This window comes from Amblyraja radiata, chromosome 14, assembly GCF_010909765.2.
Source record: "Amblyraja radiata isolate CabotCenter1 chromosome 14, sAmbRad1.1.pri, whole genome shotgun sequence".
Lineage (NCBI taxonomy): Eukaryota > Metazoa > Chordata > Chondrichthyes > Rajiformes > Rajidae > Amblyraja > Amblyraja radiata.
The window spans coordinates 3,452,488-3,474,960 of record NC_045969.1 but is presented as its reverse complement, the minus strand read 5'-3'; the positions used below and the strand labels follow the sequence as shown (position 1 = coordinate 3,474,960).

The 22,473-nt window shown below is 50.9% G+C and overlaps 1 protein-coding gene across 1 annotated transcript in view; it reads left to right on the top strand.

Annotated features, from left to right (window-relative positions):
• The first annotated feature begins 12,292 nt into the window (after window positions 1-12,292).
• Window positions 12,293-22,473, top strand: part of LOC116980290 (arsenite methyltransferase-like) — a 40,472-nt gene continuing 30,291 nt past the window's right edge. The window contains exons 1-5 of the mRNA XM_033032370.1: window positions 12,293-12,458; window positions 14,502-14,632; window positions 16,080-16,230; window positions 19,639-19,775; window positions 20,356-20,425. Coding sequence (XP_032888261.1) covers window positions 12,423-12,458; window positions 14,502-14,632; window positions 16,080-16,230; window positions 19,639-19,775; window positions 20,356-20,425 — 525 coding nt within the window. The 5' untranslated portion in view covers window positions 12,293-12,422. The remainder of the gene's footprint in view (window positions 12,459-14,501; window positions 14,633-16,079; window positions 16,231-19,638; window positions 19,776-20,355; window positions 20,426-22,473) is intronic.

The following is a 22,473-nucleotide window of genomic DNA, read 5'->3' as shown; positions in this document are numbered from 1 at the left end:
TTGGCCTCCACAGCCTTCTGTGGCAACGAATCCCACAGATTCACCACCCTCTGACTGAAGAAATTCCTCTTCATCTCCTTCCTAAAGGGCCTGTCCCACGTTCACGACCTAATTCACGACCTCTGCCGAGTTTGCCCTTGACTCATACTCGCAGCATGGTCGCCACGAGGTCGTAGGAGGTCGTAGGTAGGTCATAGGTAGGTCGTGATGCTAGTCATAGATACACGTGACATCAAGTAAGTCGGGTCGTTTTTCTAGCCTGATGAAAAATGTCCACTAGTAAAAAAAGGTCGTGAATTAGGTCGTGAAAGTGGGACAGACCCTTGAAAGAACGTCCTTTGATTTTGGGGCTATGACCTCTAGTCCTAGACTCTCCCACTAGTGGAAACATCCTCTCCACATCCACCCTATCCAAGCCTTTCACTATTCTGTACTTTTCAATGAGGGTGTCCCCTCATCCTTCTAAACTCACATCTGACTACGTCTCGAAGGATCTCGACCCGAAACGTCGCCTATTCCTTCTCTCTCCATAGATGCTGCCTCACCCGCTGAGTTCCTCCAGCATTTTGTGTGTCTACCTTCGACGATGTGCTGCTGTTTCATGGCCGTGAATATCATCCAAACGTGCTTCATTTGACGCAGTGCACTCTAGATATTGTTTGAGGTTTTGGAAAGTGCTTTGGATATGTAGATCTTGTTTCTATTTTCTTTGCACCAGCATTACGGTTATTAACATATTGATTTTGAGACTTATTATATTTATCTGTGTGTGTTGCGTTTACGGGCCACTTAAGCTATTGCAAGTAAGAATTTAATTATTCCGTCGCCAGTACTTATGACAAGTATACACTCTTGACTTGTCTGCCATTTTCCTCGTGTTTAGTTTAGTTTAGCGTTACAGCACAGAAACAGGCCCTTCGGCCCACCGAGTCGGCACCGACCAGCGATCCCCGCACACTCGTACTATCCTACACACACCAGGGACAATATTCAATGATACCAAACCAGTCGACACGCACACCTGCGCGTCTTTGGAGTGTGGGAGGAAACCGGAGATCCCGGAGAAAACCCACGCAGGTCACGGGGAGAACGGACAAACTCTGTACAGACAGCGCCCGTAGTCGGGGTCGAACCCGGGTCTCTGGCGCCGTGAGGCAGCAACTCTACCGCTGCGCCACCGTGCCTCAGCTGGTCGGGTGGCTCCTGTGGAGAGGCAATAGTTCGTCTAAGTGATCTATCAAGAGGATGGGTCTTCTGGTAGAAATAGACGGTGATGAAAGCAAAGTGTTTCATCATACGTAACGTTTTGTGTGACGCTATTCACTCCCCATTATACGATACGATAACATTTTATTCATCCCTGGAGGGAAACTGGTCTGCCAACAGTCAGGTCGGGGGGGGGGGGGGGTCCACTTCCCCCCGCCACGGGTACCATGTAATCCCGTGCTACCTGCTCCATGGTCGGATAGTCGGCGACTAAACCGTCTCCCCCACCTGGTTTGCCAGGTGAGGAGGGGGCTGTGGACCCCCAGCAGGACCAAAAACAAGTCCTGTCAATGGGCGGATGAGCTCCTAGCGAGACAACGGCCATCCACACTTCAGTAGAAGTTGCGATCACTGTCGTACACGGCTCGATCTAGTCGCTGAACATCTGTGGCGCTGACTGGAACGCGCCCTGGTAGGCCCGCCCTGCACCACAGGCCTCCCTGGGGACTGTGGAGAAGCTGGGCGGCGAGGCCTGTCTGGGCTGAAGGAGCCACAGCAGGGGCAACGGTGGGAGCCTGGGTGGCGGTAAGGCACCACCGTGCCCGTTGATGTTTTCAAGGAGGAGGAGGAGGAGGAGGAGGAGGAGGAGGAGGAGGAGGAGGAGGAGGAGGAGGAGGAGGAGGAGGAGGAGGAGGAGGAGGAGGAGGAGGAGGAGGAGGAGGAGTCAGGTACTCCCCCCTCACACTCATAGACCGTTGATCACTGGTCGATCCCGAGGCCCCACCGCCGCTGAGGCTCCTGCTGCCACCGAGGCTCCTGTTGCCGTCGAGGCTCCTGTTGCCACCGAGGCTCCTGCTGCCACCGAGGCTTCCACAGTTGCCCCCGCTGTGGTTCCTTCGGCCCAGACAGGCCTCGCCGCCCGGCTTCTCCGCAATCCCCTGGGAGGCCTGTGGGGCGGGGCCGGGCCTACCGGGGCGCGTTCCGGTCGGCGCCGCGGTTGTTCGGCGGGTGGATCGAGCCCATGCGATCGCCGGGACACTCAATGTAGCTACATTATCAACGTAGCCGTTCCTTATTCCGGTGCCCCGTCTCTGACCAGATGAGACCTGGACGAGACCGCACAGAAACTTTCGGGATCATTGGATTGTTGTTCCTGATACAGTGTGGAGATGGCGGCCAGCCCAGGTGACCATTTGCGCACTGGCCACAGGAGCAGATCTGCTAACTCGCAATACAATCTCTCCACACTATCAAACCTCTATTCCCACTGCAGCGTTTCCTTCTTAAACTCCTGTACACTATGCATGGCTCGGTTGTAAACACGTATTGGCTTTCTGATGACTGGTTAGCACGCAGAATAAAGCTTTTCACTGTACCTCGGCTCACCTGACAATGACCTGAACTGAAGGTCGATCACAGGATTGAGTATAAAACCTGTTCAGCGTCTGACCTCCCCAGAGGGGCATGGGTGAAGCTCAACAGACTTGGTACTGGAGTTGGGAGTTTCAACGCCAGCGTGTGGAGATGGGGACTCCCTCCGCCAGAGCCCAGCCTGTGAATGCGGAGCAGAACAATAGACAGCCAACCATGTCATCTCTGGGTGCCCGCTCTACCACCCACCCAATGGAGCTCAGGGCCTGGCAGACATTGACGCCTGGCAAACAGACAGAGACAACAACCTGGCCCATCCAGTCGTCGGTTGTTCAGCGACCTGCTACGGCTATGACAGTCGCCAGCAGTCGCCTAAAAATAGCCTAAGGCCCTTTATCCCCTCCCTGACTCTCAGTCTGAAGAAGGTTCTCGACCCTTCTTCCAGGCTCGATGCAGGAAGATTATTCCCGATGTTGGGGAAGTCCAGAACAAGGGGTCACAGTTTAAGGATAAGAGGGAAGTCTTTTAAGACCAAGATGAGAAAATCATTTTTTACACAGAGAGTGGTGAATCTGTGGAATTCTCTGCCACAGAAGGTAGTTGAGGCCAGTTCATTGGCTATATTTAAGAGGGAGTTAGATGTGGCCCTTGTGGATAAAGGGATCAGGGGGTATGGAGAGAAGGCAGGTATGGGATACTGAGTTGGATGATCAGCCATGATCATATTGAATGGCGGTGCAGGCTCGAAGGGCCGAATGGCCTACTCCTGCACCTATTGTCTATGTTCTATGTTTCTATGACCCGAAACGTCACCCATTCCTTCTCTCCAGAGATGCCGCCTGACCCGCTGAGTTACTCCACCATTTTGTGCCTATCGCCGATCATTGCCTTACAGGGGCGGCATGGTGGCGCAGCGGTAGAATTGCAACCCGGGTTCGATCCTGACTGCGGGTGCTGTCTGTACGAAGTTTTGCACGTTTTCCCCGTAACCCTGCCTGGGTTTTCTACGGGTGCTCCGGTTTCCTCCCACACTCCAAAGACCTACAGGTTTGTAGGCTAATCGGCTTTGGTAAGATTGTAAATTGTCCCTGGTGCGTGCAGGATAGTGCTAGTGTGCGGGGATCGCTGGTCGGCGCGGACTCGGTGGGCCGAAGGGCCTGTTTCCGCGCTATATCTCTAAACTAACAAAAAAGCAGAAATGGGCAGATCTGGTGCAGAGAGAGACAATAGACAATAGGCCATTTGGCCCTTCACGCCATTCAATGTGATCATGGCTGATCATCCCCAATCAGTACCCCGTTCCTGCCTTCTCCCCATATCCCCTGACTCCGCTATTTTTAAGAGCCCTGTCTAGCTCTCTCTTGAAAACATCCAGAAAACCGGCCTCCACCGCCCTCTGAGCCAGAGAATTCCACAGACTCACCACTCCCTGTGAGAAAAAGTGTTTCCTCGTCACCGTTCTAAAGGGCTTACCCCTTATTCTTAAACTGTGTGGCCCCTGGTTCTGGACTCCCCCAACATTGGGAACATGTTTCCTGCCTCTAGCGTGTCCAAACCCTTAACATAGAAACATAGAAAATAGGTGCAGGAGTCCCCTATTCGGCCCTTCGAGCCTGCACCGCCATTCAATATGATCATGGCTGATCATCCAACTTAGTATCCTGTACCTGCTTTCTCTCCATACCCCCTGATCCCATTAGCCACAAGGGCCACATCTAACTCCCTCTTAAATATAGCCAATGAACTGGCCTCAACTACCTTCTGTGGCAGAGAATTCCACAGATTCACCACTCTCTGTGTGAAAAATGTTTTCCTCATCTCGGTCCTAAAAGATTTCCCTCTTATCCTCAAACTGTGACCCCTTGTTCTGGACTTCCCCAACATCGGGAACAATCTTCCTGCATCTAGCCTGTCCAACCCCTTAAGAATTTTGTAAGTTTCTATAAGATCCCCCCTCAATCTTCTAAATTCTAGCGAGTACAAGCCAAGTCTACCCAGTCTGATCCAGTTATCGAGTCTATAACAATCTTATATGTTTCATAGAGAGAGAGATAGCAAGTTAACTGGGGATCGTAGAACATTTCCATACAGGTGCCTACAGATGTTTACCTTCCTCCTGAGGCACGGGTTCTGCTTCCACCACCGTTTGGCAAGTACCGCTGAGTGTTTCCGGCACTTTCTTTTAATATTCCCTTTCCTTTCACATTCATTACATCCAATCCCAGTGGAACCACTAAAAGCCGTTCATTCTTAATGAATGTATTCCCACTGGGGCAAAGCTGATGCACTGACCTCTGCTCTGTACAATGGTGAGGCTGCGAATCTCCACCCCACCCATTCCCAATGTGTTCAAAACCAAAATCCTTCCCGATTATTTGCGTTTCTATAGAATACAATCTGGAAAGGGTACGTAGAAGATTTACAAGGATGTTGCCAGGACTAGAGGGTCTGAGCTACAGGGAGGGGCTGAGGAGACTGGGAGTCTATTCCTTAGAGCGCAGGAGGATGCGGGGAGATCTTACAGAGGTGTACAAAATCATGAGAGGAATAGATCGGGTAGACGCACAGAGTCTCTTGCCCAGAGTTGGGGAATCAAGGACCAGAGGACATAGGTTTAAGGTGAAGGGGAAAAGATTTAATAGGAATCTGAGGGGTAACTTTTTTCACACAAAGGGCGGTGGGTGTATGGAACAAGTTGCCAGAGGAGGCTGGGACTATCCCAACGATTATGAAACAGTTAGACAGGTACATGGATAGGACAGGTTTGGAGGGATATGGGCCAAATGCAGGCAGGTGGGACTAGTGTAGGTGGGACATGTTGGCCGGTGTGGGCAAGTTGGGCTGAAAGGCCTGTTTCCACGCTGTATCACTCCATGACTATGACATATCACAGGTGCAGATTTAGGCCATTATTTACAGTATTATTTATAATATAGAACTTACAATATATAATTTAAAATATTATAATTATAACATACTATTACTAAAAGTCTCATCTTAACCACTTCCTGTCTACGTTGTAAATAAATTTTAGAAAATACGCTACCTTAAATCATTAGATTTTTCGCCATTTTACTCACCGTCCTCCTCTCCTCCAACCGCCCCAAGGTTTTTTTCCGATCGGTGAAATAATAAAAAAGTTATTAATGTTTAAAAAATCGTGAGATCAGCAGATTGGTCTTCTTGCCTGTCAGTCACCATGATGAAGGTAACGCCCCTTTCGGGGGTGGGGGTGGGGGGGCAGGAGAATAAAGCCCCGGAGGCCGGACATGAGTCAGTCACCCCGGAAGACCGTGAGTGATAGTTGAGTCCAGAACTGTGAGTCTATGCCGTGAGTGAACTGAACTGTGAGTCTGCACTGTGATGCTTGAACTAAATCGAAGGGTTGGTCTGCACTGTGCTGCTTGAACTGAATGTCGCGCTCATTCCGGAAGTCCCGCTCACTGCGGAAGTCCCGCTCAGGGGAAAGGCCGCGCTCAAATGCGTGAGTAGTTTCAAGAGAGTTTTACTGTCATCTATATGTTGTGTATGAGTGTGTGAGTGTGTGATGGAAGGTGTGGGTGTGTGTGTGAGATAGAGTGTGTATGTCTGTGAGATGGAGTGTGTGTGTGTGTGTGTAATGGAGGGTGTGTGTGTGTGAGCCCACCAGCCATGGGTGAGTCATCTGCCAGCTCACCAGCCGCGAGTGAGTCGGCTGCCAGCCCATCAGCCGTGAGTGAGTTGGCTGCCAGCCCACCAGCCGTGAGTGACTGAGCTGCCAGCCCACCAGGCGCGAGTGACTGAGCTGCCAGCCCACCAGGTCCAAGTGACTGAGCTGCCAGCCCAAGATTCCATTCAGCCCACAACACCCATACTAGAGCTCCAGAAAGCCCCCCCACCGGTCACCAATATTGGAATTGGTGGAGAGATGGAATATTGCGTTAGGGGACCAGCCCTCCGGTGTGAACATGGGACCCAACGGGTCCCACTTAGTCTAGTAATTCTTACAAAAATGTCATTGTTCCATTTTGGTTATAATTATATTATATGAATATGTATCAAAAAAGGGGGAGGGGGGTTTGGGGGTGAGATTGAGAGATGCAGGTCGTAATTCCTTTGGTAGCATCTCACTTTGTTCCTAAACAATAGGAACAGTATTAGGCCATTCGGCCCATCAAATCTACTCTGCCTTCAATCATGGCTGATCTATCTCTCCCTCCTAATCCCATTCTCCTGCCTTCTCCCCACATAACCTCCGACATCCTCTGACGCCTTGGGGATTAGACCGAGCTAGTGTGAACGGGTGATCGATGGTCGGCGTGGACTCGATGGGCCGAACGGCCTATTCTCATGCTGTGTCTCTAAACGAAACTGGAACTCATTGCCACGGATGGCTGTGGAGGCCAAGTCAATGGATATCCTTAAGGCGGAGATTGATAGATTCTTGATTAATATGGGTTTATGGGGAGAAGGCAGGAGAATGGGGTTGAGAGGGAGAGATAGTTCAGACATGATTGAAGGCAGAGTAGATTTGATGGGCCGAATGGCCTGATACTGCTCCTATAGTTTATGAACAGTGGTAATTATGACCCACACCTCTCAATCTCACCCCTCAACCCCCCGCCCAGAAATAATACTGAAACGTTAAAGTGATGAGAAATGTAATCCACTTAAATGTCAAGGTTGCAAACTGCTTTCAATTAGCCCCAGGCAAGAGACTACTTCACTGAAGAGTCCGCTAATTGTGTTTAATGATCCAGCCAGCGGCTTCCTGGAAGCAAAGAGCAAAATGAATAATGGAGAGCGCTGTGCATTTGAACCATTCTCATAAAAGCACCACCCTGACACGGCAAAACTGCCCCACCAACACTCAAACTATATCTATCTATTGCATCCGCTGCTCTAGATGTCAGCTGATCTACATCGGTGAGACCAAGCGGAGGCTGGGCGATCGTTTCTCCCAACACCTCCGCTCGGTCCGCAATAACCAACCTGACCTCCCGGTAGCTCAGCACTTCAACTCCCCCTCCCATTCCGTGTCCGACCTCTCTGTCCTGGGTCTCCTCCATGGCCAGAGTGAGCAACACCGGAAATTGGAGGAACAGCACCTCATATTCCGCTTGGGGAGTCTGCATCCTGGGGGCATGAACATTGAATTCTCCCAATTTTGTTAGCCCTTGCTGTCTCCTCCCCTTCCTCAGCCTTCAGGCTCCTCCTCCTCCTTTTCCCTTTCTTCTCCCCGCCCCTCACCATCAGTCTGAACAAGGGTTTATATAAAAAGTTTATACCACCCTTTATATAAAAAGGTTACCATTAAATGGTTCCTCTGGGGTACACAAAGATGCTGGAGAAATTCAGCAGGAGTCCAAGACGACCGGAGACCCTTTTCTGCTGCAGCCTTCGCTCCATAGATGCTGCTGCACCCACTGAGTTTCTCCAGCATTTTTGTGTACCTTCGATTTTCCAGCATCTGCAGTTCCTTCTTAAACAAATGGTTCCTCTGGTTCTTCTTTCCTCTAAGTTGGGCAAAAGACTCTGTGCGCCCCACTTATGGCAACCTGGTGGTGCCTGACCCGCTGAGTTCCTCCAGCAGTTTGCTTTTTTTTCGCTCTGGGTAGATAAGTTATTGGACTGGTATCCTGAGAAACAGTGCTCTGTGTCTCGCTGAATGAACCGTGAAGCACAGAAGCTGCGGAGTAAAGCCCCTGTCCCAGCGGAGTAAAGCCTATTTCCTTCACTCCATAGATGCTGCTGCACCCGCTGAGTTTCTCCAGCATTTTTGTGTACCTTCGATTATCCAGCATCTGCAGTTCCTTCTTAAACACTCAAAATATCCCTGGCCTCTTTGCTAATCATGGGATGATATAAGTGGAATGCTGGCCCACCGCCGGTTTTCCGGCACCCTTGGTTCCAGGGCATTTACGGATTGTCCATGTTCCCGGACCAACAGAGGTCACAGCCTCCAAGTGGAGACGAACAGGTACTGGAACAGTCCGGCCAAGGAGGATCCGAGATGCCGGCCTCGGAAGTCGGCCGTGGGAACGGATCTGCCGGCTCCAGCCGGGCCGGAGTTCCAGAGATCCGGCAGAAATTCCTCCCGCCCACTTCGGCCACGGAAGTCCAGATGAGGTCGCCTCATAAGATCATAAGTGATAGGTGTAGAGTTAGGCCATTTGGCCCATCAAGTCTACTCCGCCATGCTATCGTGGCTGATCTATCCCCTTGTGAACTTGTACATGGATAGGACAGGTTTAGAAGGATATGGGCCAAACACAGGCAGATGGGACTGGTGTAGATGGCACACGTTGGTCGGTGTGCAAAGTTGGGCCGAAGGGCCTGTTTCGTTGCTGTATCACTCTCTATGACTCTAATGCAGTAGAGTAGGGTTGAGAGAGGAAAAAAATAGATCAGCCATGATCTAATGGCTGAGCAGACTCGATGGGCCGAATGGCCTATTTCTGCTCCCATGTCTTATGAAAAATTGGAGACCCTCAGCAGGTCAGGCATCTCTGAAAACAGAAATGGGGTTAACGTTTTTAGTGTAAGACCCTCTACTGAGCCAAAAGAGTCCGGTGGAAATCAGTCTTGAAGAAGGGCGCAGCGGTGGAGTTGCTGCCTCACAGCGCAGGAGACCCAGGTTCGATCCCGACTACGGGTGCTGTCTGTACGGAGTTTTACGTTCTTCCTCTGACCCTGCCTGGGTTTTCTCTGAGATCTTCGGTTTCCTCCCACACTCCAAAGACGTACAGGTTTGTAGATTAACTGGCTTGGCAAATCTGTAAATTGTCCCTTGTGTGTGTAGGATAGTGCTCGTGTACGGGGATCGCTGGTCAGCGCGGACTCAGTGGGCATTAGGGCTTGTTTCTGTGCTGTATCTCAAAACTAAACTAAACTAAGGACAGACACAAAACGTTGGAGTAACTCAGCGGGACAGGCAGCATCTCTGGGGAGAGGGAATGGGTGTTTGTGTGCGGGGATCGCTGGTCGGTACAGACTCGATGGGCTGAAGGGCCAGTTTCCACACTAAAATAAACTAAAACCGAAAACCTTGTCTGTCGATTAGTCTGAAGAAGAGCCCCCAACCCATCGCCTGGTCATTCCCTCCGCAGATGCTGCCTGACCCACTGAGTTCTTCCAGCACTTTGTGTTTTGCTCGGAATTCCAGCATCTGCAGTACCTCGTGTTTCTATTCTACTGATAACAAATCCTGTTGGAAAGTAAAGCAAAACATCTTCAAGGTCTGCCAATTCTGGGGGTGACGTGGCAGGGAATAAAACCGTGAAAGGAAGTCAGAAAGTAGCAGTGGTGGGGAAATTCAAAAGTTACTGCCTTATGCTGTCGCTGCTGTGTGGCCTGCGGAGTATTACTCATGGATTAAGCATGTCGCCGTTCGTTTAATTTAGTTTAGAGATACAGCACGGGAACAGGCCCTTCGGCCCACCGGGTCCGCGCCGACCAGCGATCCCCGCAGATCAACGCTACCCCACACACACACGAAGGACAATTTGTACATTCATACCAAGCCAATTAACCTACAAATCTGTACGTCTTTGGAGTGTGGGAGGAAACCGAAGATCTCGGGGAAACCCCACGCAGGTCACGGGTAGAACGTACAAACTCCGTACAGACAGCGCCCGTGGTCAGGATGGAACCCGGGGTCTCCGGCGCTGCAAGAGCCGTTGGAGCTGTAAGGCAGCAACTCTACCACTGCGCCAATGTTGTGCTGTGACCCATCTTATCGTTGTCTCATGAGATGTCAGATTTTGACAGTGGAAGATCAATGGCGCCATCTAGTGCTATTTTCCCGCTGAGTTTAGTTTAGAGATACAGCGTGGAAAGGTACAGTCTGAAGAAGGGTTTCGGCCCGAAACGTTCGCCTATTTCCTTTGCTCCATAGATGCTGCTGCACCCGCTGAGTTTCTCCAGCTTTTTTGTGTACCAGCGTGGAAACAGGCCCTTCAGCCCAAAAAGTCAAAGTCAAAGTCAATTTTATAAGGTGCAGTGAAATGAATTTGCCAGCAGCGATACAATTAAAAAGTACACACAATACACAATAAGATTTAACACAAACATCCACCACAGCATTCTTCACTGTGGTGGAAGGCTACAAAGTTCTGCCAGTTCTCCTTTGTTCACCCGTGGTCGGGGCCATGAACCCTCCGTAGTCGCCGCTACGGACGGCCCGATGTACAGGCCCTCTCGTTGGGATGATCCAAACTTCGATGTCGAGACGGTCGAACACACTCCGCTGCTTGGAGCGCCCGAATCGGCCACTTTCCTACCGGAGACCGCGCGCGGCTTCAGGATGTTATAGGCCGCAGGCCGGCGGTGGGAGCTCTTCTCCGGCGATCCCCAGCAAGGGATCCCAGACTGTAAGTCCACGCCACGCCCGAGGCTAGAAGCTCCGCAGACCACAGCCCCCACAATGCCAAACTCACCAGGCCAGCGATCGGACCACTCCTCTCTGGCGACCCCCGGCAAGGGTTCGCCCCCGCTCCGCGATGGAAAAGTCCGCGTTGCGCCTGCTGCTGAAGCTCTTGGGCCCGACTCCAGGAAAGGCCGCTTCAATCCAAGCTGCTAGGCCACGAGGGAGGTGACATGGGAAAAAAGTCGCCTCTCCGTCGATGAGGAGACCGAAAGCGGTTCCCGACCTGAAGAAGGATCCCGACCCAAAACGTCACCCATCCTTTTTCTCCAGAGATGCCGCCTGGCCCGCTGAGTTACTCCAGCGCTTTGTGTCTATCTTCAACTACCCCCTTGCTCCATGTACTGACCATCCTCTGTGTTACCCCTCTTAACTCTTGCCCCTCTCAGCTTAAATCTATGTCCTCTGGTTGCGTGAAAATGCACGCAATAGACAATAGGTGCAGGAGGAGGCCATTCGGCCCTTCGAGCCAGCACCGCCATTCAATGTGATTATGGCTGATCATCCCCAATCAGTACCCCGTTCCTGTCTTCATATCCCCTGACTCCACTATCTTGAAGAGCCCTATGAACACAAAATGCTGGAGTAACTCAGCGGGACAGGCAGCATCCCGGGAGAGAAGGAATGGGTGACGTTTCGGGTCGAGACCATTCATCAAACAGATGTCAGGGGAGAGGGAGATGCATACAGTGGATACGGAAATATTGTTGGTGAGAAAACCGAACGGTCTTTTGAAGACCCCAGCAGAGAGCCTCTGTTTATCTTTCTCGATCACAATCACAATCACAATAATATTTTATTAGCCAAGTATGTTTTGCAACATACAAGGAATTTCATTTACCAAGTCATTTTCTCTGGATACTTTCAAGAGAGAGCTAGATAGGGCTCTTAAAGATAGCGGAGTCAGGGGATATGGGGAGAAGGCAGGAACGGGGTACTGATTGGGGATGATCAGCCATGATCTCATTGAATGGCGGTGCTGGCTCGAAGGGCCGAATGGCCTACTCCTGCACCTATTGTCTATTGTCCATTGTCCATTGTCATCCACCACAGTGACTCCTCCACATTCCTCACTGTGATGGTAGGCGGAAAAAAAGTTCAATCTCTTCCCTTCTTTGCTTCTCCCCGCGGTCGGGGGGGGGGGGGGCAGCACCCGTGGTCGGGATCGAACCCGGGTCTCCGGCGCTGCAAGCGCTGTGAGGCAGCAACTCTACCGCTGCGTCGCCGGGCCGCCCAAAATGGTTGGGCCGAAGGGCCTGTTTCCCTGGGCTGTTCAGCTTTGTGGCTCTGCACGTTTCCGCATCCCCCCCACCTGCCCTTTGCCCCAATGCGCTGGAGTGTGTTGTTCACTGCAGCTCAGAGAGAGAGAGAGAGAGAGGATTTGTGCTGACTGCGGAAATCCTACACCCTGCTCCCAGCCTCTTGCCCCTCCACAAAGGGCATGAACCCAGCCACCAATGTGCAGAATCTGGTGAAGGTGAGGTGTGTATGTGTGTGTGGGGAGGGGGGGGGGAGGGGGTGCAGAGACCAGAGTGACATTTCCCAAGACGTGATCTCAGGACTTTGAAGTTAAACTTGCAACTAAGTGAGTGTGTGCATGCCCGTGCAATCAGTGCAAATCCACCGGGATTATTAGCAAGCGCCGCAGAAGCCATTGAACGCAGAAAGACTCCGTTTTTTGGAGTTTGTGGCAGTAATGAGAAAAAATGGTGGACAAGAATTCTGTTGGTTGCAGTAACATTCCTGCAGAAAGGTTCCAATTAGCCCAGCCTTTCCTCCTCCACTAGGTCCTAGTGCCCGCCTGTTATTTTATATTTGTTAGGTGGACACAAAATGCCGGAGTAACTCAGCGGGACAGGCAGCATCTCTGGAGAGAAGGAATGGGTGATGTTTCGGGTTCGATCCCGACTATGGGTGCTGACGTTTCGGGTCGAGACCCCTCTTCAGACTGATGTCAAGACAAAGATAGAATAATCTTTCGCCGTGGTTTGCAACATAAGATACAGAGTGCTGGAGTAACTCAGCGGGTCAGGCAGCACCTCTGGAGAACATGGATAAGTGCATAAGTTCATAAATTCAAGCAGCAGATTTGGGCCATTCGGCCAACCAAGACTAATCCGCCATTCAATCATAGCTGATCTATCTTTCCCGATCAACCCCATTCTCCTGCCTTCTCCCCATAACTCCTGACACCCGTACTAAGCAAGAATCTGCCAACCTCCATTGACTTGACAACCTCAGCCTCTGTGGCAAGGAATTCCACAGATTCACCACCCTCTGGCTAAAGAAATTCCTCCTCATCTCCTTTCTAAGTAGTCGGGGATGTTTTGGGTCAGGACGTCATCTATCCATATCTGAAGAAAGGTCCCAACCCAAGAGGACCTGGAAGTGAGGTCTAGAAAGCAATTGTGCCTTAAAGGCCAAGGTTAGACTCTGTACTTTTAAGAACTGAAACTCGATGGACACAAGTTGGCAGCAGAGCCATGGTGACTCTTTGTGTACGGTCTCGGTGAAGTGTACTCGTCTTACACGACATTTTTGTACAGGTCAGGTCAGGGGAACCATTATTCAACGGTTATTCTGCACACATTCCATTCCTGATGCTCTTTCTGCTATTATAATGTATCTGATCGCAGGTCAGGTCAGGGGGGGAGTTCCATGTAATCCCGTGCTACCTGCTCCATGGTCAGATAGTCGGCAACTAGACCGTCTCCCCCATCTGGGTTTGCCAGTTGAGGAGGGGGCTGTGGACCCCCAGCAGGACCAAAAACAAGACCCGTCAAAAGGCGGATGTGCTCCTAGTGAGCCAACGGCCATCCACACTTCGGTAGAAGTTGCGATCACTGTGAGGAGTGTAGAAGGCATTGTAAGGGGTGTAGAAAAACATGAAATGTAATTATTCGTGTTTAAGAAGGAACTGCAGATGCTGGAAAATCGAAGGTACACAAAAATGCTGGAGAAACTCAGTAGGTGCAGCAGCATCTATGGAGCGAAGGAAATAGGCGACGTTTCGGGCCGAAACCCTTCTTCAGATTGAAATGTAATTCTTCCCTCTCCTTGCTTCTCAAAAGAGAAGTTGTTCAGTAATTTGTACTCATCTATGATTGTGCTTACGTTTCGTATGATTTTACCAGATTGTACCAGATTTTACCGAGGTACATGTGACAATAAGGTTCGGCCTTAACGGCCGCGGGACTTACCATCGCCCGCCAGGGGGCTTTAACATCGGGAGAAGAATAAACAACAGGGGAGAGACAAGACTTTGCCTTCCATCACAGTGAGGAGGTGTTTGGAGATTCACTGTGATGGATGTTTATGTAAATTGTGTTAAGTGTGTGTCTGGGTTTTTTTCCATGTTTGTATGACTGCAGAAACTTAAATTTTGTTTGAACTTAGGTTCAAATGACAATATACGGTATTCTGATTCTGAAACCTTCGTGCCATTAGCCCATTTGAACGAGGGAGTGGCCGGGGTGAGACTCGTACTGTGTTAAACACCCTTGACTCTTGTTCTATACAGAGTTACTATGGAAAACGGATGAAAAGCTCAGAGGATCTGCAGACTGATGTGTCCTGCTCCTTAAAGTGTGGCCCATCAAGTAAATCAGCTTGCGATGCCATGGCACTCATCCACCCCGAAGTCTCTAGCAGGTACACAACTTCTGTTTCATGGTCTGTCTTGTGTTGTTTGATGCTGTCTGTACTTTTGCTTCACCATGTATCTGGACACTGTGAATGGCTCTATTGTAGGACGGAACTGCAGATGCTGGTTTAAACCCAAGATAGGCACAAAAAGTTGGAGTAACTCAGCGGGACAGACAACATCTCTGGAGAGAAGGAATGGGTGACGTCTGTGGAATTCTCTGCCTCAGAGGGCGGTGGAGGCGGGTTCTCTGGATGCTTTCAAGAGAGAGCTAGATGGGGCTCTTAAAAATAGCGGAGTCAGAGGAAATGGGGAGAAGGCAGGAACGGGGTACTGATTGTGGATGATCAGCCATGATCACATTGAATGGCGGTGCTGGCTTGAAGGGCCGAATGGCCTTCTCCTGCACCTATTGTCTATTGTTTGGGGTCTGCAGTTCCTTCCAACACATTTTGTCTGCAGATGCTGGAAAATTGAAGGTAAACAAAAATGCTGGAGAAACACCCGCTGAGTTCCTCCAGCATTTTTGTCTACGTTCATCTTTATTTTCTTCTCATGGTAGGACTACTTTGAAGATGTTCTTCTCCTCGCTCCGACAGGATTTCGGCAACACCCTCTATCACTGCTCCCTCTCTGTGATTCCTCCAGTCTGAAGAAGAGTCCCCACCCAAATCGTCACCTATCCATTTTCTCCAAAATCCGCTGAGTTTCTCCAGTATTTTGTGTCTATCTTTGGTGTGAAACCAGCATCTGCAGTTCATTTTTTATTGTTTAAGAAGGAACTGCAGATGCTGGAAAATTGAAGGTAGACAAAAATGCTGGAGAAACACCCGCTGAGTTCCTCCAGCATTTTTGTCTACGTTCATCTTTATTTTACATTGGATCTATCTTTCGGTTGTCTGGTTCTTTGTATTTGATCACCTCCTTTGGTCTGTGGAAGAAAAATGCTGGAGAAACTCAGCGGGTGAGGCAGCTCCTATGGAGAAAAGGAATAGGTAACGTTTCGGGTCGAGACCTTTCTTCAGACTGATGTGGTGGTGGGGGGGGGGGGGTGCGGGAAAAACAAAGGAAGAGGCGGAGACAGTGGGCTGTGGGAGAGCTGGGAAGGGGAGGGGAAGGAGGGAGAAAGCAGGGACTACCTGAAATTGGAGAAGTCAATGTTCATACCGCTGGGGTGTAAACTGCCCAAGCGAAATATGAGGTGCTGCTCCTCCAATTTACGCTGGGCCTCATTCTGGCCATGGAGGAGGCCCAGGACAGAAAGGTCGGATTCAGAATGGGAGGGGGAGTTGAAGTGCTGAGCAACTGGGAGATCAGGTTGGTTAGTACGGAATGAGTGGAGGTGTTGGGCCAAGCGAACGGCGGTCTCCTTCAACCTCTCTCTGTCTATTATATATCTCTTTATTTTGCTACTTTGCCATCTCTGACCTTACCCTCTCCTCATTGGTTTTCCAGATATTTTGGATGTGGCCTTGTGATCCCAGAGAGTTTGGGAGGATGTCACGTGGTGGACCTGGGCAGTGGGTCTGGCCGCGACTGCTTCATCCTGAGCAAGCTGGTGGGACCTCTTGGTCATGTGACTGGAGTGGACATGACTGATGAGCTGGTAAGGCAACAGGTCGTAGAGCGAGCGGCAAACACGCCCTTGGGCCCATCTTGCCCACAGCGGCCAACATGTCCATATAATGGTATATGGACACACTGATCTGTTCTGTATTCATGCCTACTGTGTTCTGTTGTGCTGAAGCAAAGCAAGAATTTCATTGTCCTATCAGGGACACATGACAATAAACTCTCTTGAATCTTGAATCTCTTGAATCTCATGCCCCAGCCACGCTAGTCCCACCTGCCCGCGTTTGGCCCATATCCCTCCAAACCTGTCCTTTCCATGTGCCTATACTACCTCCAGCACCTCTTCGACAGTAACACTGATCATTCATTAATGCCGCCCTGAATTAGGGGCGGCACGGTGGCGCAGCGGTAGAGCTGATGTCTCACAGCGCCAAAGAGCCGGGTTCGATCCTCACTACGGGTGCTCTCTGTGTGGAGTTTCTACGCTCTCCATGTGACCGTTTGCGTTTCACCCGGGTGCTCCTGTTTCCTCCCACACACCAAAGACGTGCAGGTTTGCAGGTTAATTGACTTCTGTAAATTTGTTCCTGGCGTGTAGCGGAACGAGTATACTGTAGCGGCGCCTGCTGGCGCACGCAGGTATCGGACCCGGCGTTCGGAAGCCGCGGTCACGTGACTCGGGAGGGGCTGCTGTTTTTCGCGCGGTTTCGCTTTCGCGCGGCAGTTCTGTGCTGACCACCGTTGTGGCCAGACGTGTTTGTAAGAACCTGTGAGCTAAGGAATAAAATAAGTTACAAAACCTAGCTGTCGGCCTTGCGACCGTCAAAATATACGCTAATTGTTGGTCGGCACGGACTCGGTGGATCGAAGGGACTGTATCTCTAAACTAAACAATAGACAATAGGTGCAGGAGTAGGCCATTCGGCCCTTCGAGCCAGCACCAGCACCGCCATACAATGTGATCATGGCTGATCATCCACAATCAGTACCCCGTTCCTGCCTTCTCCCCATATCCCCTGACTCCGCTATTTTTAAGAGCCCTATCTAGCTCTCTCTTGAAAGTATCCAGAGAACTGGCCTCCACCGCCCTCTGAGGCAGAGAATTCCACAGACTCACAACTCTCTGTGTGAAAAAGTGTTTCCTCGTCTCCGTTCCTCATTTCATTCAACCCTGACTCAAAGTCTGCTCACACTCTGTTACTTCACTTAAGTGACAAGGGCAGCACAGTTGTGCAGCGGTAGAGTTGCTGCCTCACAGCGCCAGAGACCCGGGTTCGATCATGACTACGGGTGCTGTCTGAACGGAGTCTGAACGTTTTCCCCGTGACCTGCGTGGGTTTTCTCCGGGTGCTCCGGTTTCCTCCCTCCCTCACTCCAAAGACGTGCAGGTTTGTAGAGAGGAGGGAGAAGGGTCTCGACCCGAAACGTCACCTATTCCTTCGCCCCATAGATGCTGCCTCACCCGCTGAGTGTCTCCAGCATTTTTGTCTACCACAGTTTAAGAATAAGGGGTGAGCCATTTAGAACGGAGACGAGGAAACACTTTTTCTCACAGAGAGTGGTGAGTCTGTGGAATTCACTGCCTCAGAGGACGGTGGAGGCCGGTTCTCTGGATACTTTCAAGAGAGAGCTAGATAGGGCTCTTAAAATAGCGGAGTCAGGGGATATGGGGAGAAGGCAGGAACGGGGTACTTATTGGGGATGATCAGCCATGATCACATTGAATGGCGGTGCTGGCTCGAAGGGCCGAAGGGCCGAATTGCCTACTCCTGCACCTATTGTCTATTGTCTATTGCAGGTTTGTAGGTTAATTGACTTCTGTAAATTATCCCTAGTGTGTAGGACAGAACTAGTGTACGGTGATAAGGTGAGATAACATAGAACTAGTGTGAACGGGGTGATCAATGACCAGCCCGGACTCGGTGGGCCGAAAGGCCTGTGTCCACGCTGCATCTCTCAAAGTACAATGACTCGTCTGTGAGCTATTCAACTCTAGGAAGCATTGCAGCTGAATCCAAACTTGCAGTAATGAATGCATGCAGTAATCTATTGCAACAGTGAAGCAAATACATATCGCATTTTTAATGCACTTCACTGGCACTGAAATGATTGGTAAAGTGCAGTCACTGTTGCAATTATATCGATGTTAATGCAGAGTAAACTACTTTTTTAACATAACTTGACCTCTGTGATGAACCTTCTTCAATTTGAACTCCATTCTCTGCAGCCTCACCACTCCGCCTCTGTTCATTAACATATCAACGTCCAAGGTTAGAGTTAAGCAAAGAAATTCAAGGACAATTATGAAGGGAGAAAATCATAAGAGGATAAAGGGCCGGTCCCACTGCATGCGGCGAGCGCGACATTACGTGGTCGCTTGAGCCGTACGGCCTCGCGGGGCCGGTCCCACTTCGATCGTCGGAGCCGTATGGAGTTGTGCGGAGCTGGTCCCGACATCGCGCGGGGCTCCGAAAAACTGACACTGTCCAAAAATTCTGTGCGGCAACGGCCTGCCGGCCCGCAGCCGCATTGAGGCCGTACGCAGCGCCTCGACTGGCGTATGCACCGTCTTGACGGCGTACGCAGCGTCTTGACACCGCACGCCTTCGCTCGAACTTCACGTCAACTCGTACGGGATCACTCAACCTCCGCGCGGCCCCCGCTTCCGGTTTGTTCGCGCTTGCCGTATGCAGTCGCATGCTCGTGGGACAGGCCTTTAAGAGGAAACGCAGAGAGGTTTTAAACCAGTGTGGCAGGGGGTACTCATCTAGTATCTGGATAGGGACCGGAATGTGCAAGGCATTGAGGGATATGGAACTAATGCAGGCAAGTGACAGCACAGTGGCGCAGCGGTAGAGTTGCTGCCTTACCGTGCTTGCGGCGCTGGAGACCCGGGTTCGATCCCGACTACGGGTGCTGTCTGTACGCAGTTTGTACGTTCTCCCCGCGACCACGTGGGCTTTCTCCGAGATCTTCGGTTTCCGCCCACACTCCGAAGACGTACAGGTTTGTAGGTTAATTAGCTTGGGATAAGTGTAAATAGTCCACAGTGTGTGTAGGATAGTGTTAGTGTGCGGGGATCGCTGGTCGGTGCGGAGTCGCGATACAGCGCGAAAACAGGTCCTTCGGCCCGCCGAATCAGTGCTGACCCACTACACACTACACACACACACACACACTAGGATACGTTTACAATTTTACCGAGGCCAATTAACCTACAAACCTGCACATCTTTGGAGTGTGGGAGGAAACCGGAGCACCCGGAGAAAACCCACGTGGTCACGGGGAGAACGTACAAACTCTGTACAGACAGCACCCGTAGTCAGGATTGAACCTGGGTCCCTGGCGCTGTGAGGCGGCAACTCTACCGCTTCACCACCGTGGCCGCCCTACGCTTCACTCTTTATCTAACCTTTTCCATTTCTCCACGTTTCTGTTCCAGATCCAAATCTCGAGGAAGTATGTTTCGTACCACCAGGAGAAGTTTGGATACAAGGAAACAAACACAGATTTTGTCCAGGGTTATATTGAAAAATTGGGAGAGGCTGGGATTCGATACAACAGCTATGATCTTTTAGTGTAAGTTCTGTAAGGCAAAATAAGTCAATAAAGTTTATAAAATGGTGAGCGGCGTAGACAGGATAGACAATCAGAACCTTTTAGCCATGGAGGGAATATTAAAGGTAGACACAAAATGCTGGAGAAACTCAGCGGGCGAGGCAGCATCTGTGGAGAAAAGGAATTGGTGACGTTTCGGGTCAAGACCCTTCTTCAGACTGATGGGAGGGGGTAGGACAAAGAAAGAATGCAGGTGGAGACAGTGGGAATGGTGGGAAAACTGGGAAGTGGGGGGGGGGGAGAGGGGATGAAGGGTATGAGGCTATCTGAAGTTAGAGAAGTCAATGTTCATACCGCTGGGCTGTAAGCTACCCAACGAAATATGATGTGCTGTTCTTGGAATGTGGGAGGATACCGCAGCTCTTGGAGAAAACCCACGCAGGTCACGGGGAGAACGTACAAACTCCGTACAGATAGCGCCCGTAATTGGGATCGAACCCTGGTCGCCGGTGCTGCATTCGCTGCAGCCTTTTGTGTCTATCTAAACTAAAGTGAATTATCTCTAAACTAAACTACTCAGATTGTTCAAATTTTACTTCAGATCGAACTGCGTCATCTGCTTGTGCGGGGACAAGATGGCCGTCTTCGAGGAAGCTCACCGCGTCCTTAAGGTCGGTGCGTGCAAGGCACAATTTTTTTAAATATTAGATTCTTTGGATTCTTACGATGCATACAGAACATCCTCTGTGGAGGACCACAGTCTTCCACGGCTGGACATTGAGGGGCAGTCCGATGGGGCCACTCCTCAAACAAGGGAAGGGATAGCGCCCCAGGTGGCCTCGTGAATAGCAAGGGGGTTTTGTCTAAGGACAGTCTTTACGGCAGGGGTGGCCAACCTTGTTCTGCGTGGGGGCCGGGACGCATGTCTGTGAGCGGATGGCGGGCCACATCTATCACGTGTACACATGGATCCCGCCCCGGATAGCAGGCATCAAATCACGTGTTGACGGAAGGTCGACAAAAATGCTGGAGAAACCCAGCGGGTGAGGCAGCCTCGTGCAATCCTTGCATGTCTCACCCGCTGAGGTTCTCCGGCATTTTGTCCACCTTCGATTTTTCCAGCATCCGCTGGAACGTGTTCACAGAAGGTGCGCGGCCGTGCCGGCAGCTTTGCGCAGGATGCGGTACGGCCAGAGTTCGGCGGAGCCGGATAATTACGGGAAGAAAAATCCGCCTGCGGGCCGGATGATTTTGGGTTACGGGCCGCATTCGGCCCGGGGCCCGTATGTTGCCGACCCCCTGCTTTGCGGTGTAGGGGAGAAAGATTTAATGAGAACCCGAGGGGCAACATTTTTACACCAAGGGTGGGTGGTGTAAGGAAGGGGCTGCCGGAGGAGGTAGTTGAGGTAGGTATTATCGCAATGTTTAAAACACATTTGAACAGGTACATGGATAGGATAGGTGTGGAGGGATATGGGCCAAACGCAGGCAGGTGGGACTAGTGGACCAAATGGCCAAATTGACCGTCCCGATGTCAGAGGTTTGATCATCCCGACGAGAGGGCCTGTATATCGGGCCATCCGTGGCGGCGATTACGGAGGGTTCGTGGCCCCGACCACGATGGGTCAGGAGGAGGAATGACTGAACTTTGTTGCCTTCCACCACAGTGAAGAATGCTGTGGGAGATGTTAGTGTTAAATCTTATCAGGGACGGAAAACCCCGGGGGGGTCAGAATAGACACGTCCCCCCCATGTTTTGAGAGGTGGGGGACATCCCCACCAGGTTAACCTGCCTGGGCTTGCGGGAAATATGGCCAGCGCGGAGAAGCAGCGCTGGTATCCCGTCAGTCCAGACAGGGCTGTTGGTTAACCTGGTGAGACAGGCACGGTTGAGTTGTATTTAGCGCTGGATTGAGCCTCCGAAGCCTTGCGCGCGTGTGTCTGTGCGCATACGCGCGCGGCCGCCAAAAAATGGTGTCCCCCGGGTCCTCCATGTTTTGATAGTGCGTTCCGCTCTTGAATCTTATTGTGTATTGTGTGTTCTTTTTAAGTGTATCGCTGCTGGCAAATTCATATCACTGCACCTTCGGGTGCATGTGCCGAATAAAATTGATTTTGACTTTGTTCCCCTGCTGTCGGACTCTATTACAGGCACGAACACTACTGAGTATGACACTCCTGAAAGCATAGTCTGAGAATGACTGAAGAGTTTTTGCACAGATTGTTTTGTAGATACTTTTTATCAGGAGTAAAGTTGATTTGGGGAGAAAATAGAGATGGTAGATTTACACCCGCGATGGAGACACAGGAGAAGACAGCTGAATGGCGGAGTGTGTTGTGAGTTGATGGGTATCGAGGAGAAGGAAATGTGACCAGACTACAAGTCTGGTTGAGTTTAGTTCATTGTCACATGCACCGAGGTACAGTGAAAAGCTTTTGTTGCGTGCCAACTGGTTAGTGGTCACGATGGCACAGCGGTAGAGTTGCTGCCTTACAGTGAATGCAGCGCCGGAGACCAGGGTTCGATCCCGACCACGGGCGCTGTCTGTACGGAGTTTGTGCGTTCTCCCCCCCCACCCGTGATCTGCGCGGGTTTTTCTCCGAGATCTTTGGTTTCCTCCCACACTCTAAACACGTACGGGATTGCAGGTTAATTGGCTTTGGTAAATGTGAAAATTGTCCCTAGTGGGTGTAGGATAGTGTTAATGTGCGGGGATCG